Source organism: Limanda limanda, chromosome 23 (assembly GCF_963576545.1).
Source record: "Limanda limanda chromosome 23, fLimLim1.1, whole genome shotgun sequence".
Taxonomy (NCBI): domain Eukaryota; kingdom Metazoa; phylum Chordata; class Actinopteri; order Pleuronectiformes; family Pleuronectidae; genus Limanda; species Limanda limanda.
Genome location: NC_083658.1, coordinates 2,609,244 through 2,627,721, shown reverse-complemented (window position 1 = coordinate 2,627,721; position 18,478 = coordinate 2,609,244). Strand labels below are relative to the sequence as shown.

General features: G+C 43.3%; 1 protein-coding gene across 1 annotated transcript in view; it reads left to right on the top strand.

Annotated features, from left to right (window-relative positions):
* The window catches only part of ahr2 (aryl hydrocarbon receptor 2), a 51,610-nt gene that overhangs the window by 8,038 nt on the left and 25,094 nt on the right, over positions 1 to 18,478 (top strand). The window contains exon 3 of the mRNA XM_061067170.1: positions 265 to 452. Coding sequence (XP_060923153.1) covers positions 265 to 452 — 188 coding nt within the window. The remainder of the gene's footprint in view (positions 1 to 264; positions 453 to 18,478) is intronic.

Below are 18,478 nucleotides of genomic sequence, written 5' to 3'. Positions count from 1 at the left end.
CTGTTGTTTTATTTGCTTGTTATTTCAATGTCTTCCAGCTGCTGCTGCACTGACGCACACAGACGTCAGTTTACAGAACATATTTAGCCTCCAGCTCATTGGTTGCACTCATCGTGACCTTTCTCAGTCTCAAACCCAAGCTCTGACTTGTAAGGGAAACTGACCTTTTAAAAAAAGCGCTTCTATTTTCTTGTAGATGTTTGTTTTTATGTCCTAAATGAACCTTCTGTTCTCGTTGTCAAGTCCTTTTTCTTGTGCCCGCAGCCCCAAACCTCCACCTCCCGATGGCATCAAGTCCAACCCGTCCAAACGCCACCGCGACCGGCTCAACGGCGAGCTGGACAAGCTCACCAGCCTGCTGCCCTTCACCGAGGAGGTCAGGGCTCGGCTGGACAAGCTGTCCGTCCTGCGCCTCAGCGTCGGCTACCTGAAGGTCAAGAGCTTCTTCAATGGTGAGTGTGGAAACCTTTGGAGCTGAAGATGTGTTTTCTCCTATCTCACAGGCTGCATCACTTTGATTTGATCACTTATTCTTCCATTGAAGCCTCTCGACTCTTCTCTACTTGTGCATTTACTATCAGTTTCATTTTGTATCAGGTATAAAAGTGCTGCTGCCTCGATAACCTCCAGTACGAGCACAGTGGAGTTGGTTGTTTGATTCTCGCCACGTTTTCTCCTGGATTCATTTAATCGTTTTTTTAAATATTCTCAATACAAACTTTACTCCACTTTTCTTTGAATCGCTCCATTTCCCTTTAACTCAAACCTAATACAACAAATGCTGCATTTTGCGGAAACAGATTAGAATAAATATACTTTTAACTACAGATAATGTAGGTTAATTAATCCGTCTTTATCTTTTTAATAGAGCTTCTATTGTACTTGCAAAAAAATAGTAGAATAAGTGAATTACCAGACAAAGATTACATGGCTAAGAAGAAAACCAGCCAACTGTTTGTTTTCCAAATGTTGCTGTAAATCTCTGTTAATAATTACTTGAAAAAGAAATAAACTTCTAGGTTCTTTAAAAAAAAAGAGACAAATCTCTCCCCTGGGAACCGGGAGGTTATTTATAAAAAAAATAATAATTCTGCCCTATTTCTGTCAACATGGCGCTGGGAGGTTATTCCAGTTTCCATCCAGCTTCCTCACATTGTTCTGCGACCTCTTTTGAAAATAGCAGCAATTAGATCCAGAACGCCTGAAAGATGAGGTTCCTATTTACAGTGTGTGTGTCTGTGTGTGTGTGTGTGTGTGTGTGTGTGTGTGTGTGTGTGGTGTCACTATCTGAGAGGTTACATCAGTGCAGGACGATGAAATGTGGCCCTCTCTGGCTCCTCGTGTGTTCGGAGCCGTCCTCCTCAGCAACAGGAGGTGTGAAGCGGAGCGAGAGGAGGCGAGCATTTCTCTGTACGCGTTGCCGCGGCGATGATCCACACACACACTGTACTTGCGCTCGTATCCCGGTGGGGATTTCGGCCTGAATGTACAGATACCCTCAGAGGTTACCACTTTATGAGGGTTAAGACTCAGGGTCCACTGTGTGTGTGTGTGTGTGTGTGTGTGTGTGTGTGTGTGTGTGTAAACATGTGAGTGTGCACCTGCTCTGTGCTGTAGTTTAAAATGCTGTCACTGTTATTTTGATGGTCAGAAGCTTTCCCTCTGGTGGTCGACGGAGTGTTTGTCCAGTTTCACGCTTTCTATTCTACATTATACAACATTTTTTTAGACTAAACAATGGATTGATTGATTTGATTGAATTGACGTCATGGAGCACGTTGAACTGACATCATTACTGAGGGAAGAATTCAGACAAAGAAAAGTCAACAGATGAAGTAAATGGGATTCTGAATGAAAACAGAGGATAGTTGTTGATGTGTTGAACTGAGCAGTTTCTTCTTCTCTGGAGTTACAGGTTACATTTCATTTTTCAGCCCTGATCTCAGTTTGTCTTCAGACGTCAGAGAACGTTGCTTCGGATCCATCAATTATTTGGCAGCTCGCTGAGTGTCGACTGAACAGATGCGCCCGGGAGTCTGGTTACTTTCACAAGTGTCGTGATGAGGTTAGGTGGCAGCTTCACCCAGGGCTTTTATTTTGAAAGGAGATGAGAAGAAATAGTCAACGATTGAGATTACATTTTACAGAAGTTTAAAAAGAAAAGTCATGTGCTCTTATTGTAAATTAAAAATCTTAATGTTGTGAAAAGAATTACCATTATAAAAGAGGAAAATTCCATTAACAAAGAAAGGAATTAACGGATTAATCCCTGATCCTTTATAAATTGCATCCCTGTGTCAACATCCCGCCGGGCTTGTGCTTTTATTTTGACAGGTACTGGAGCGTTTTGTGTGATAATCCAAACCACAGTCAAAATCCCTGTTGGCACGTTCGCCCCTGGATCTGCACAGAATAACTAACTCAGCATGTGACAGTGTTTTTATTTTGTAACTCCTTCGCCCAGTAGCCGCTCATTTACTTTCTGATTGCAACACACACTTGCCGCAGGTTATTACAGGTTGAGAACAGATTTATCAAAAAGGACGAGATGAAAAATAAATGCCAGTCTTCATAATAGCTTTTGAGATCACACACATACGAACACGCCCGCTTCTTGGCCCCCGATCCGTCACCTCTCCCATCGAGCCACACCCGTTTCCTGTGGCGGCCCCTGCAGCACCCCGGGGCCCCTTTTCCTCCGACTGTTCAGCCCTTTCCTCCTCGGCTCCGACGTCTGAGGTCCCCCCCCCCCCCCAGCTCAAACAAACGCTGCAGGTCTCCAGTGTGTAGTTACAGCGTTGGGGAGGTGGGAGGCGGCTTGTTTGCACGGCAGGTCTGCAGCAGGACAACTCAGGGCTCTATCCATTCATGAAACCCTCCAACACACAGTTCCCCCAATTTGACCTGGTCCTTCAAAGGTTTCTTTTACAGTGCACGCATCAGAAGCGGTGAAAGCCCATTGTGGTGCATGTTAGTTTCTGCATTTGATGTGAAGTCTGAACAAAGTCCTCATTACCGATGCTTTTGAGGTTTTGTGTAATGACAGGTCGGCTTCTGCACCTCCAGGCTACATCCACTCTCATACACCTTTTGAGTTCTATAACTGAAACAACCTTTTAGCTCCCGTCTATACTGACACACCTGAGTATGCATATCACGTGGCTGGCAGCAGATTGGTTGATCAATAAATTAATAAATCATCAACCAGGAAGCGTCCAAACTATAAAGTAACTTTTGTTATGGTCGGAAAAGTGACTTTCCTCAACCTATAGTTGTTCCTTAATTTCCTGAGATTTTTTTTCCTTAACTTTAGTTTATCATCAGTGAATCATGTCTCTGGGTATTTTCCTTTAGAGTCATATTTATTTACCGTGGAGTACTCATAGATAGTACAGTGTCGTTAACCGTACACGTTTTCCAGGTCTCACCTGGTGTGTGCTGATAAATGTTGCAGCCTAATAATGGGGATAATAATATTGACTGATTGTTCTTCTGTGGATCTCTGTCTTTGCTTCGCTCTAATTGCGATAATAGAGCGTATTGATTTTATTACACTAAACATAAAAGTGCTTTAACGGTCAAATAAAAGCAAGACATCAAAGAAGGGTGATTATTAAAAGTGTGGAGGGATAAAAGCACCAGGACGGAGCATAGAAATAATCGTGCAAACAGTCAAAATAAAAGACATCGAGCATCAAGCAAGTCCATAAAATGGAGTTTACAAGTTTTAAAAGGTAAAACTGATACAAAGCAGCTGCTCAAGGATTAAGGTTGAAATGAAGCCGTCTTCTTAAACTAAAGAGTGTGTGTGTGTGTTTGTGTGTGCGTGTGTGTGTGTGTGTCCCAGTCCTGGTGAACTGAGATGCAGATTTACCTCGTCTGTCTATGAGAGATGTTTGTAGATCAGCAGCAGATATGTGTTTACTTGGACTGAAAGAACATGGGCGATCTTCTGTGAGGTCATGTTGGGAGCCGGGGCAGCGACAGGACAGGAAGTGGCTCCGATATTCTTAGAGCGCAGACTGAGCTGTTCCATTCTTGCCATCTGGGAAAATTAGCATCTTTCTGTGGACAAACCCAGAATTTAGATGTTGATTCATAGCTTTAAGTTCTGAAAAGGTCAAAACAATGGTTTAAAAAGAAAGCACAGACATGAAGATCTGCTCTGTCTCTCCTGCCCGTTTTCCCTCATGATAAACAACACAGCCTCTGAGAAAACCTGATGTCTGTATTTAAGTTACATGAATAAATATAAACAATACAAGGAGCTTCCTTGAGGTTAAGAGCACAGCAGGTGGAAGTGTCTGGATGGATATCTGCCAAAAAGACAATCTTTTATCAACAAACCACACAAATGTATATGAGATATGAAGCCACTGTGGGTGATTGTGGCCCTAAAACATGTTTGCTAATGTGATTAAAGCGATAAGCGATTTTTAAAAGATCAGAAAATCATTTGGTTTAATCGGCCATCGTGGCTTTGTTACTCGTCATGTGACACCAATGATGCAACAGCGAGAAAACCTCTGGGTTGAGTGAGTGAAGACGTGACTCTGTTAAAGCTGCACAGCCTTTTATAAATGAGCCTCGCTGCCCACATCGCAATTAAAATAGATTTCCCGACGCTGGGAAAACACCCGAACCAGTCGGAGCTCTGCAGGCTTCAGAGAAAACAGCAGCGGAACACTGACCACAAATTAAATCAAGATATTCCCTCCATTCCCAGGACAAACATTTACTTAAGAGCAATACAATTCCTCCTTCCAGACACAGGATCTGAAAACAGTGTCAGAGAGAAACTAAACGGCAGCTCAGTCTGACTATTAAACTGTTAAATATAGATTATTGATTGGTTTAATAGGTTCCTTTCTAGATCCAGCTCAGCTGCTCAAGAGCTTTTTTAATGGTAATAAACACCTGAATTAATATGTTTGAAATACTTGAGCTCTCACTGCTTGAGTTTTGCTATTTTTTGATAAAAAAAAAGCTAAAGCTAAAACTCTAAATGTTAAATGTAAACATCCGACATTTGGGTTGGGTGTTGCATTATGGGTCATTTTGGTCATTAACCCGCAGACGAGGAGTGACTTCATTTGTCTGCTCAAAGAGAAATAACGACATTCACAGATCCAAAGGAACAGACTGACTGAGCGTCTGCGGCCTTGGTGAATCCCTCATTGTGACGAGTCAGAGTCTGTGCGATGGAGAATTTCCCAGCATGCCTGTCAGCGAACAAAGACGACCCGGGAGTGTAAAGGCTCATGGGAAGGCCGGCATGTCGGAGCGGCAGGAAGTGGCTGAGAAAGGAGCGCTCTGTGTCCGTCCTCTCGTCCCTGTCTCTTACCCCGGGGCCGAGCCGCAGGATGGGGCGGACAGGCCACTGGGAAACGCCTGGAGGTTTGATCCCATGGCCGACGCTGACAACACGGGCATTGTTTAACGCTCTGAACGTTTTCTGAACCAGACCTCCCTCATGTTCAGACACGGCTCTGTTTGTCAGCGTCTGTGTCTCAGACTCTTTCTTTGCTTCGCTTCAACTGTGAAAATGATCGTTGGCCTAAATAAACTGAAAGGGACGAAAAACAGATACTAATCGACTTGAAATAAATGTAAAATGGCCTCAAAAAGGCTAAATTGCCTCATATAGATACAAAAATGCTGCAAAATGACACAAGACAATTGCAAAACAACTGAAAAGAGCTGCAGAACTGCCTCAAACAGACAAAATGGCCTCATAGAGACAAACATCTGCCGCAAATAGATGCAAAGTGATTGAAAAGAGATGAAAATCTTGCAAAATGTCTAGAAAACAACTACAAAGAAGTAGAACATGTAAATAAAAGAAGTAAAACGGAAAGTGACAGGTGATATTTCACCAGAAATAAGAAAAACAACCTTTTACGACTATGTCAAAAAATAACGAAAGCTCGACGTTGAACGGTTTCAGGCAAAGAAGGCGATTGAGAATCTTTTGTTCCTTCTGTCTGTGTGTGTCACTGAAGAATTTGCCCACAGATCAGTGCTCTGTGATGAAGGTCCTCTTGAAATCCACAGCGCAGGGATCTGAGGTTTCCACATTTTTCCAGAGTGGATGTGTTTGGTTTTTGGAGTGAAGTCTGATGAGGCCCCAGCAGAGGAGATTTCTGGCTGCGGAGAGCCGTAATTTGTGGTCTTATAATAGCTCGGCTGAACTTCCCTCTCCTCTGCTGGGCCTCGGGAAACACACACACACACACACACACACACACACACACACACACACACACACACACACACACACACACACACACTACCCCCCTCCCCCTCCATGTATTTTCCAGATGTGTTTCCAGCGGACGGTTTCAGGCTGCGCTCTGTATTCCCAGCAGATTCCACTGGCTGGAGGTCGTCGAGCTTCCTCTATCTGAACCCCATGACACCCCCCCCCCCCCACCCCCACCCACCAAACCCCCAGCCCGACCTCGGGCCAGTCTCATGGCCGGGGAAGGAGGAGGGGGTTGAAGGTCAAGGGTCACCGTGCTGTCAGAGATACTGTAGTGCTTTTAAACAACAGCTAAGAAAACATCTCCAGGCACTTTGGTTCGACTGCTCCTCAATTTAATCTGGTCAAGAGCTCCAGAAGAAGCCAGTAAGTGGACTTTGAGTGCTCTAAGTTTTCTAGACTGTGAGTAAAACTTTAGTTCTGTAAGAATCGAGGGAGTGTCCACTTCTCCCCTCTTCTGCTTTTTCCTGCCGTTTGCCTGGCAGGCTGCTCCGAGGCGTCGACAGACAGAAACCAGTGTTGTGGTCGTTGCCCAGGTTTCACACACACACCGACTCTGTGCAATGACATGAAACACACCATTCATACACACACACACACACACACACACACACACACACACACACACACGCATAAAAATAAATGTAACATATCAGCAGCTCACCTCCAAAACACAAAGCAAGTCCTGCTGCAGATTCACTGTTTGGCACGAGTCCTGATAATAAACCGCTCAGGAAACAGATGCTGGTTTAACAGCGTTTGATGGGACCTGCTTCGTCCTGAGGCTGAGTGAAGCTGAGTGAAGCTGAGTGAAGCTGAGTGAGGCTGAGTGAAGCTGAGTGAAGCTGAGTGAGGCTGAGTGAAGCTGAGTGAAGCTGAGTGAGGCTGAGTGAAGCTGAGTGAAGCTGAGTGAAGCTGAGTGAAGCTGAGTGAGGCTGAGTGAAGCTGAGTGAAGCTGAGTGAAGCTGAGTGAGGCTGAGTGAAGCTGAGTGAAGCTGAGTGAAGCTGAGTGAAGCTGTGTGAAGCTGAGTGAAGCTGAGTGAGGCTGAGTGAAGCTGAGTGAAGCTGAGATTAAATTGAGGAGCAGTCAAACCAAAGTGCCTGGAGATGTTTTCTGAAGCTGCTTGATGCTGAGTGAAGCTGGGTGAAGCCGAGTGAGGCTGTGTGAGGCTGAGTGAGGCTGAGTGAGGCTGGTTGAAGCTGGTTGAAGCTGAGTGAGTCTGAGTGAGTGAGTGAGGATGAGTGAAGCTGGTTGAAGCTGAGTGAGGCTCATGAGGCTGAGTGAAGCTGAGTGAAGCTGTGTGAAGCTGAGTGAAGCTGGGTGAAGCCGAGTGAGGCTGAGTGAAGCTGTGTGAAGCTGAGTGAAGCTGGGTGAAGCCGAGTGAGGCTGAGTGAAGCTGTGTGAAGCTGAGTGAAGCTGAGTGAGGCTGAGTGAGGCTGAGTGAAGCTGTGTGAAGCTGAGTGCGGCTGAGTGAGGCTGAGTGAAGCTGGTTGAAGCTGAGTGAGGTTGAGTGAGGCTGGGTGAAGCTGAGTGAGGCTGAGTGAAGCTGGTTGAAGCTGAGTGAGGCTGAGTGAAGCTGTGTGAAGCTGTGTGAAGCTGAGTGAAGCTGAGTGAGGCTGAGGGAAGCTGAGTAAGGCTGAGTGAGGCTGAGTGAGGCTGAGTGAAGCTGGGTGAAGCTGTGTGAAGCTGAGTGAAGCTGAGTGAAGCTGTGTGAAGCTGTGTGAAGCTGAGTGAAGCTGGGTGAAGCCGAGTGAGGCTGAGTGAAGCTGAGTGAGGCCGAGTGAAGCTGAGTGAAGCCGAGTGAGGCTGAGTGAAGCTGAGTGAGGCCGAGTGAAGCTGGTTGAAGCTGAGTGAAGCTGAGTGAAGCTGAGTGAGGCTGAGTGAAGCTGAGTGAAGCTGGTTGAAGCTGAGTGAGGCTGAGTGAGGCTGAGTGAAGCTGGTTGAAGCTGAGTGAAGCTGAGTGAGGCTGAGTGAAGCTGAGTGAAGCTGAGTGAAGCTGTGTGAAGCTGGGTGAAGCTGAGTGAGGCATCTCAAAACCCAGGATTTCTGCAGGTTTTTGGTCTCCTGCAATATTTGGGACTTTGAAGATTAATTTTCCTTCTGTTAAACTTTAAAATATGACCTGTTTTATTGCACGTACTCCATAACTGTGAATCACAGATTTTCAGATTAGATTTGTTGTTACACGCTTTTAAAAGTATATATTACATTTCCGCTTTCTGCAAAGATGTCATTGACTAGTTTCATTCATTGTTTTCTGGGAAAGGATAAACAGCTTGTTCAGTGAAGGGTGAACGGGTTGAGAACAGAGCGTTAAAGAACTGGGTTGTGTCAGTGAAGTATGAGCATCAATATTTGTATTGGCAGGAGAGACAAAGTCCAACAGAGAGACCTTTACAACGCTGCCACAAACCGGTTCTGTCGACACAGAATCAAACAGAAAACAAGGCAAGAGGAGGGAGAGAACATGGGAACCATTTTAAATACCTGAGACTTATGTAAACGTTGAAGGAAGTCTTCATGCAGCTGATGTGTCAGTGCAGTCGAAGGTCACAAATGAGGTCATGATGCACGAGAGAAGAAAAACGTGTTTGTTTGTGGTCTGATTCCTGGAATATGATCTGGAAAGGGTCTGGAAGGAGTCCTGTGTGTCTCAGTGGGTCCAGGGTGATAACATCAGACCTGCAGACCGTCGGCACGCTGGGTCGCAGTCAAAACACAGCAGACAGACGCTCGTGTAGAAACCTGCCCAGGCATCTGGGGAAGACCACAGTGTGTGTGTGTGGTGATCAGCAGAAACATGCTGCTGCTGCTTCATTTCTGGTTTGTCTACGTATTTTATCTTCAGCATTAACAAATCAATTTATATCTTTTTAATTCGTAGTTTTCTTTTCTTTCTTTTATGACATTCACTGAAAACTTTGAGGGATTAAAATACTTGTATTTTCATGATGATGTCTCTTTATTGAGGGAAATCAATATACAGATAGTATAGACCAGAGGGATTCTGGGACACATGGATCAAACACGCATGACTCTTCCTCACAGCGTCCTCCCAGTCAGTGACATCACAGTGTGGTGGGCGGGCTTTGTTTTTTTCGTGCCACGATGTTGTTTCTGTGCTGAGCTCTATTCCTCCTGCAGAGAACAATCATAAAGCTGGAGAACAATCAAACAACCTCCGTCTCTTTCATCCGTCCGCTCCCCATCGGTGACTAAAGCCTTACTCACTTTGTTTTACCCACAAATCCCAGCACCTGACACATCTGCTTCTATGGAGCAGTTGCAGTTTGTCGTCATGTCTCTGTCTCTGTTGTCCGTTCGAGGGGAGATGTTACTAGTGAGCCAGATTTTTATCTCCACTATAAAAATGATTTGCATCGTCCGTCCTGCTCAACCGTCACTGCCAACCATGCACAAACAACCCAAACAAAGAGCTGTGAAAAGAGTGGTAAGCGTTTGTTAATATATAAAGGGAATAAGACGTCAATTCACCAAATTGTGAATGAAAACAAGCTTTTTTAATATGGGATCAAAGTTAGAAAATGATAAATGCAGTTTTTAAAGGTCACGTCGACTGTTCTCTGCAGCTTTGACCTAAAGTAAAGTTCACAGAGTTGTTTTGAGCTGTGTACCCATGATGCACTGAGTCTTTTTAGATTTTTCACCTCCAAACCACAGAGCACCTGTCAGCTAACACGTCCACAGATATAAACCCTGCAGAGGTTTTCTGTCCCCTCGCTCAGAGGACACTAACGCATCGACATGAATGACGGAGAAAGACTCCAGAAAGTAGAGCAGCAGGGGAAGTGAAGGTTTAATGAAAAGCAGCGTGGAGCAGATAAGTGCAGATTAATCTCAGCTTCGGCCCGACGTGCAGCTCTGCCTGGAACTCGCCGCCGAGCTCCACGTGCTTGTCAGTTAATCAGGGGAAACCTGTAAAACACGTTGACTAATCTCTCCTCTGTGTCTTATAGGAAGTTATGTTTGTCAGAGGAAGTCAGGGCGGGAGGAAGCGCCCGGGGCGAAGTGGCGGTGGAGTGAAAGGTGTCTGCTAACCTCTGCTCTAGCCACAGTCCTGGGGCCAAACAGGGCTGAGCGGGGGCTCGGACGCGCTCGAGAGATAGGCGTTGTTATTTAAAGAAGAAGTACAGGACACGCTGTGCTCTGCGCTTTGTGGTTTGTCTTGAATCTCGATTGCGATACTGCTGAGAGGACGCAGGGACAGAAAAGAAGATCCTGCTCCAACAGGAGATAAAGCAAACGTCTCCAGAATACGACTAGAAAAGGAAGTTTAAAAATCTAAACATTTAGGGTAATAGGGAGTCTGCAGGATTTATTTCCAATCAAAGATCAGTGAAAAGCAGCAGCTTGTGCACGTCACAGTGGATTTTTATATATTATTGCATGTTATCGCATGACTGAATAATAAAAAAAATCGTCCACAGTGACTAGCAATGGTTAGGCTGACCTTTTACCCAGAATCCCCTGCAGTAAGTTATAGGTAGCTGACAGTGGTTTTAAAGGGCAATTCCAGCTCTTTCTACTGTTAAGTAAATCTCAAGCCACAAAAAAAATACATTTTCATGCTAAATTTTCCTGAATTATGGTTAACAAGTTGATTCTTGCAAGAACAGTTTCATTAACGGTATAAAATCGGTGCTGTTTGCGTGAATCTGATTTAAGTGAGATTTATTTAAAGAAGACAACCAAACCTTAGCATACAGGCTAACACCCGAGCTGGATTTCAATATCGTATTTCTTTAAAATCACAATCTTCATCCACAAATTGAGGCTCCTCATCACTGAGAAACTTGAGATAACAAATCTAAAGTCTTAAAATTTTAAGTATTTAGAGTTTAGAAATATTAAGTGTTTGAAGACTCTCCAGGAAATTAGCATGATCTCATATTGGTTTAAAATAAAAAGCTGTTGCGACCACATGTTTGTGAATCATTACGCATTTTGGGGGGATTTTCTGATAGTTCCAGATGTGTAGAAGGAGGAGAAGCTGTGTCGTGGCTCCTCGGAGCTTCTCAAAGGGTCATGTTTTTACCCAGGACCCTTTTTTACGAGAGTGTGGTGGTTCAGATATTTCCAGAGTCAGGATACAGTTACCGAACCGTCATGATCTCATTTTCCTCAGAGGAACAAGCTGCTTCCTGACTCCACTTCCTCTTTATCGACCCAAATGTGTCCCTCAGAATTAGTCTCTCCTTTCATTGGATAATTGCTGAGCTGTTTGTGAAGGTCCCTGATACGGAGCGGGAGGCTCCAGCCAAGCGGTTTGATTTGTCGGAGACGCCGTCGAACAATGATGATAATTAACAAAGTGACAGTTTGTGCAGAAACGGGAACTTTTTATCGATCTGGATTCTTCTCTGCTGGACGTTCGTTGAGCCGTTATAGCCAGAATATCTCTTTGTTTACCTCAAATGTTTTGAATTAAAAATGATCTTTAATCTGATGGGTTTAAACTCACTGTCTTCTGGACGATGTTGGTGTAGTTCTTTTATTTCACTGGTCCATCTTGAAGCGATTTAAGTGATTATTGTGCTCCACGAAACTTCCTCATATGATTTATCCTGTCAAATATCATGTTTCCTAGTGAGGCTCATTGACAGGTATGTTGCTGCGCAGCCTAAAGACTCTTTTATGCCCCATGTTGGATTTGGAAGTGGACGAAGTCTTCGTGCTCTTTGAGCTCGTCTTCTGAAAACTTGTATCCATAAGACTCCGGGAAGAAAGTTCAACAAGACTTTCTGAAAAGACACGTTAAGAGTTGGTAATAGACTTAAATATTATACTTCACTGAGGTGCAGTAAACAACACACTGACTGGTAAAGCAGCAGATACTCAAACTATAAGTAATCATGTAAAAGCTTTCATTCGCTCGGAATATGTGAAAATCGGTTTCCTCCGAGTGTTTCTTCCACCAGCTGTTGTCCCTGAATGTAACTGGATAACCTGGAATGAAACCGGGCCAAAGGTTTGCAGCATGGGAGCAGAGAGCCAATAAATGGGTCCCAAGAAAAACGCCAGGGATGAAAATATGATTAAAGAGATCCGCGACATCAAAGTGTGTTTACTCCGTCTGACTGTTCTCTTGTTTCTGGACTTTTTCTCGTTGAGAATCAGATACTTTTACCACTTGAAGCCTCCAACGAGCCTCCAAACCAAAGGAAAATCCCTCTTTGCTCCGCACACATGTGATGAGGGCTCACAACTGCACATTCTTTGATTTCAACACATAAAATGTTGGGAATCACCGACTTGAGGCTTCTTTCGAGTTGAGTTGAGGCATTTCAGCTGCGTTTTCTGAGTCTTGTGTGCAGTTGTCCAGGAAGACTGTAGCGTAGCATGTGTTTTACTCTCCGCTCCATATACACTTACTTCACATCATATGTGATATGTGTTCATATAAACCATATTGATATTATATATCATTTTATACAATAATATTGTCTTTTGCACACTCTGTCTACATATTCTTACACTCATAGTATATTATATTATCTATTGTATAGTCAAATACTTATATTTATACCTCTACTATATATCATATATTATATCATACTCTCTGTATATTCTTTGTATATATGAGTCTATATACACATATTTATACATGTGTACATGTTATTATTATTATTATTATTATTATATTTACTATTATTATTATATATACTGTTGCTGCAATTATTACAATATACTGCTATTATATTGGTATAATTACTATCATATATAAATATATATTATGTTATATTATATACTATATATACTGTACTATTTGTATATACTGTCTAACAATAACATTACCATCATATCATCAGTACTATTACCATCATCTTGCCACTGCACCTTATCTACCTATTTATCTTGTGTTTCTGTTTTTATTTTTTCTACCTCAATATTCTATCTATTATATTATAATATATAATATGACGACTTAATTTCCCTTCGGGGATGAATAAAGTAATCTCTCTATCTATCTATCTATCTATCTATCTATCTATCTATCTATCTATCTATCTATCTATCTATCTATCTATCTATCTATCTATCTATCTATCTATCTATCTATCTATCTATCTATCTATCTATCTATCTATCTATCTATCTATCTATCTATCTATCTATCTATCTATCTATCTATCTATCTATCTATCTATCTATCTATCTATCTAAATGCTCCTTTTAGGTGTTTTTTGTGCTTCAAACTATGAAAATATAAGACTCAAGTTAGAAAAGTGTTGATTCCCTCTCGATATTCTATTTGTTTAGATTATTTTCTAGTTTGAGAAGCTCGAACGTGTTGAGATCTGCGTGTTTAGTGACCTCAGCTCTTCACAGCTTTACTGCCGCCTGCTTGCTCTCCACCTACTTGCAGATCAATTATGAAATGTTAGAGACTTTATTCAGTGAGCACAGGACGACACGGGGCCAGAGAACCGGGCTCTTACTCCTCACAGTCTTGATTCCAGCAGCTGTCGGCTCTCGCCACCTGTTTTTCCGCTCTGTGTTTTTGGTTCTCCTGCGCTCGAGTCTCTCCGCGGCTGTAAATCCTGCGGCACCACGTGCAGAAACCGCCGGCCGCTGATCTGCTGCGTTTTTCATGTTTCAACCTCGGTCGCTCCGTCCACCTGTTGCCTCCGCTCCACGCACCCCCCCCCCTTCTCTCTGTCCATTTGAAACTGTGTGGAGTGATCCATCAATCAGCTATCTCTCCTACTCGTTACGCAGCCAATCAGGAGCGAGGCAGGTCAGATACTGAGTCTCCCTGCACACGCTGCACGTCTGGAGCTGCAGCGGCCCTTGTTGTTCTTAATAACAGGGAAGTGCGTTGGGTCGGATCTTTATGTTGGAAAATTACTGGCAGCCTCTGGGCCCCGCCCCTCCTCCCCATGAATGAGAGTTTACACAGGCAGCGAGGCAACTATGTGCAGGTCATTAAGGAATCAAGGAGATGCCAAGAGACACTTTGGTGCAGTGGGAACTCGAGCTGCCGTTCAACACAACTCGATACCTGCACCGACAACTAATCTCAAATTATAGATTCAAGTCGGCCGGAGAAAAACAAGAGAAACCCAAGAGATCGAGCAGCGGATGAAATATTCATGGTTTCTTGCTGCAGGAACAGAATATCAGTTCGTTGTCTTTAGAGGGTTAAGAAGGATGAGTGGCAGATGGTTATTTAACAATGCTTTATATTTTATATAACTTTCTTTTGTAATAGTCAAGCATATTAGAATCAGGTCATAAATACTACGAGAATTAAAGTCTTTATTCTTATACTCCAACGTTACACAGACCCTGGAGCCTGATGGGATTTCTTCTGGAATTACTATTAGTTATAGATCTATGATAATGTGTCACGTGGTCTAAAACTCTGACTCAAAATAACCAGGTTAGAATTTGGCTAAATAAAAATAACACTGTCCTGATCCAGTAAAGTCAACAGGACGCTGCGTCTGTGTTTCACTCAGCCAGAGACTTTTTTTTTTTTACACGTGCACGTAGATGTACATTTCCAGCTCAAGCGTTTCCAGATGTGAAACTCGGCGTCTAACAAGGTTCTGCACATCGTGAACGACGCAGTAAACCCACCAGAAACAAGTCAAACTGGGAGAAACTCATCAGCTCTTTATTGCTCACTCATCGTCCCACGGCTCATTTTAGCTTTTCAACACGTACGGACGAATGTGAGCGACAGCAGCAGGAAATGTGATCCGCTCCGAGGCCGACGCCACGCTGACACCAGCCTGAGCCGCGTTAATGTAATCAGCAGTTTGCATCGCTGCTTCTATCGTCTGCTTCTTCTCTTTTCTTTGGAAACACTTGAAGAAAAAAGCCTGTTGTAACAGATCCCCCCCGCCGTATCTTTCCCAGCTGTCGTTTCTGGGAATATTTGTAATCTCTGACATTAAAGATGTGTAATTGATAGAGATGTGCAACACTAAAGAAGACACAATGGTTTACAGTTTAAAAAAAAAAAAGGCCTCTTTGACCAAGACTGCGTCACCATCTGATCTTTTCCTTTCCTTCCAGTGTCTTGTTGGTTTTCTCGTGTTTCTGCGTCTCTTCACCGACTGTGATCGGACGCCAGAAACCAAAACTACATACAAGCAAAAAGTAACTGTCTCCCCGGAGCTGAGAGCTGGGAGGTGTGAGACACGGCGAGAACGACTCAGCTTCGCTTTCATGTGAATCAACACAAAGGAAGACGTCTTGTGAAATCTCCACAGAGACCTTTGACATTGTGCAGTTTCACAACACGCAGCCGGCAGCGCTCAAACTCCAGCTCACTGCTTTTACTTTGATCCAAATCTGTTTTTACTTCTTTTGTGTTTTTTGAAGCGTTTTCAGCCTCGTCCATGACTAAATGTTTTCAGTCCCTCATTAGCATAACAACCCGGGGATGCTCCCGATGTCCGTGGACATTTCTCAGCTGCGGTGTCATAGGTTCAGATTAGCTCACTGGTAACTAAGCAGCAGCGTCGCTGAATAGGAGCGGGTGTCACAGTCTATAAAAGAGCACCAGCGCTCACAGGAGGATGGAGTTCGTCTGTCCAGATCAAATTAGGCTCTGTCTCTTTCCTGAAGTCTGAGGCCACGTCTTTAAATGTCTCGTTCCAACCATTTAGAACAAAGAAAAGCAGAAAACTGTCTCACGGAAAAAGATGCAATGGCCACAATGAATTGATTACTAATTGGACGATTGTTGGCATGGGCACAGATAATTGATTACTAATTGGACAAAGTGTTTTCCTGTCCAATCAAGGTTGCGTTCAGTCACTTAACCCCTGGTGGCGATGGGACATGGACCAAACACTAGACACGATATTAACGAGGCTGAAAGCACAAACTGATTTGGTGGTGACACCAGCAGCCGCCGGCCTTGACTGAAACGCACCAGCTGTTACCGCTGAGTTCCCTGGTGACAAATGTGTGTGTGTGTTTGCATACTTCTGAAGCCGTTCGATCCAAATGCTCCGGCAGGAAATTGAAACCTGTGTGTGTGTGTGTGTGTGTGAGACAGTTTATAGTCGACAACCCCGGCTGTAGGTGTTGGCGTGTTGCTGCAGGATTCACCATGACACATACGATCAACACGGGACATCAGGGGATTATAATTAATGGAAAGAAACTATTAACGCAGTGAAATGAATGATCCTGAAAAGCCACTGATCACACATACGATTAGTTCAAGTGCTGCAAACTTTATCACGACAAGAAGACAAGCAGCGTCTCACACATGAAGTCATTTTGTTGCATGGATTAAATCAAAACTCAGAGGTTTCAAAAGTAGAAATGTGGATACTTGGATTATTGGTGCAAAAAGACAATAGTTGTTTAATCTGTAGTTCTTGTTTTATGCAGAGACTTTATTTAAAAGTTTAATTTGGTCCTTTGTCCGGATCCACACATACAAAATGCTTCTTCTCTGACTTCTGTCCTGTAGTTTTTGCAGAATCCTGCTAAATAAGAGATACAGACGAAAACATCACCTCCTGGGTGGTGACATTTTATTTAATAATCTGTTCTTTACTCTTGCATGCTTGAACCATCCATGCATCCATCTCCTGGCACTGATCTGGCTCCACATCCCCCTGCAGAAACCCTGTGTATCAAATGTGATGAGGAAATTCTTTCAATTCAATCAATAATGAAATATACAATGAATGGGTTGGTCCTGTGTCTTTACACGTTCAGTTCTCGGTGACTCCAGGTAGATTGTGTGCGGCGCTGCTCCTCGTGTTTACATACCTAACCGGTGCAGATGAAAGAGGAGCCGGCGCCTCCCTCCAGCTGGTTCAGACATGTCGACAAACATGGCCGTCCTCGCTGTTGGGCCCAAACACCAAAACAATGACTGGGTCTGTGTAATCACTCTACACACTGCGGAGGGTTTAACCCCCTCATGGCCCTGCAGGACACACACAACTCACACACATGTGAAACTCATCTGGGGTCAGAGATTCTGTTTCAGTTATGACACGGCAGAAAAACAAGAGCCTGAGTTTAGATGATTAAATCAATAGTAGAACACAATCAGGGACGAAACTCACAAAGAGCTTCAGATCTGTTTTTTTAAATCTGTTTTTATCCACATTTGAACAAAAACCACATGTTGTGTTCGAGCTGAAAGTTGCCACAGATGCAGCAGTTTGGTCATTAACACATTGAACCTGGAGCTTTAGGGAGCTGATGCAGATTCAAGGGATCGAAAGATTTCTGATGCAAGTGTTAAATAATTAGCAATGATTTCTAAGGTAACATTATCGAACCTTTATGACAAAAATATAATCTACGCTTTTTATTTTACAGTTTAATCATTAACTTTACTATAAATAAAAAGTTAATAAAGATCCAAACAAATATATATATATATATTAGGGCTGGGCAAGTTAACTCGTTTCAATGGAGTTAACTCGAGTTAACTCAAGTGATGAGTTAACTCGATTAATTATTTTATCTCGCATTCACTCAGGTTTGATTATTTATTGTTTTATTGTGAAAGTCAGGCTTTTATTTTGTGAAAGTCTGTTGCTGACTGCTGCAGAACAGGAAAAAAGAAAATAATTGGCGGATAAACAATCGAGTTAACTCATCACTTGAGTTAACTCGATTAAAACGAGTTAACTTGCCCAGCCCTAAATTATATATATATGGAGCTTGAAGACAGAAAATAAGCTTAAATGCACATCTTTTATTTTCTCTCAAATATCAATGATATGTTAAACATGGTAAACAGAAGAATCTCAGTTTTAGGGACTTTGCGTGTGAACGAGAGGCTCAACCTCAGAATTACATTTTGTTAAATCTCCACATCAGTGTGGACAGGACCTTTCGAACACTTCCCCTGTTTCGAATGATCAGATCAAATGTATTTTTCAGCTCGGACTCGGATCTCAAACCTGCCACAGGTGTTTTTTCTTTGCAGCAGAAGAGGAAAAGTCTGGCTTCAATCATGAATTAGTCAAAGTGACCTTAACTCACCAACAATAAACCGTGGAGCGAGCAGCTGTGTACATGCACACAAGCTGCAGGGCAATTACACACATGAAGCAGTCCGCCCCCCCCCCCCCCCCCGACTGTTTAAAGGTAGCTTATCATGTGTTTCCTGTTGGGCTTCATGTAGCAGCAGCTGACGGAGCTCTCGAAGCAGAAAGCGTCCGTGTGTGCGGCAGTCCACTCCGACAGAAATATTTTTAGCC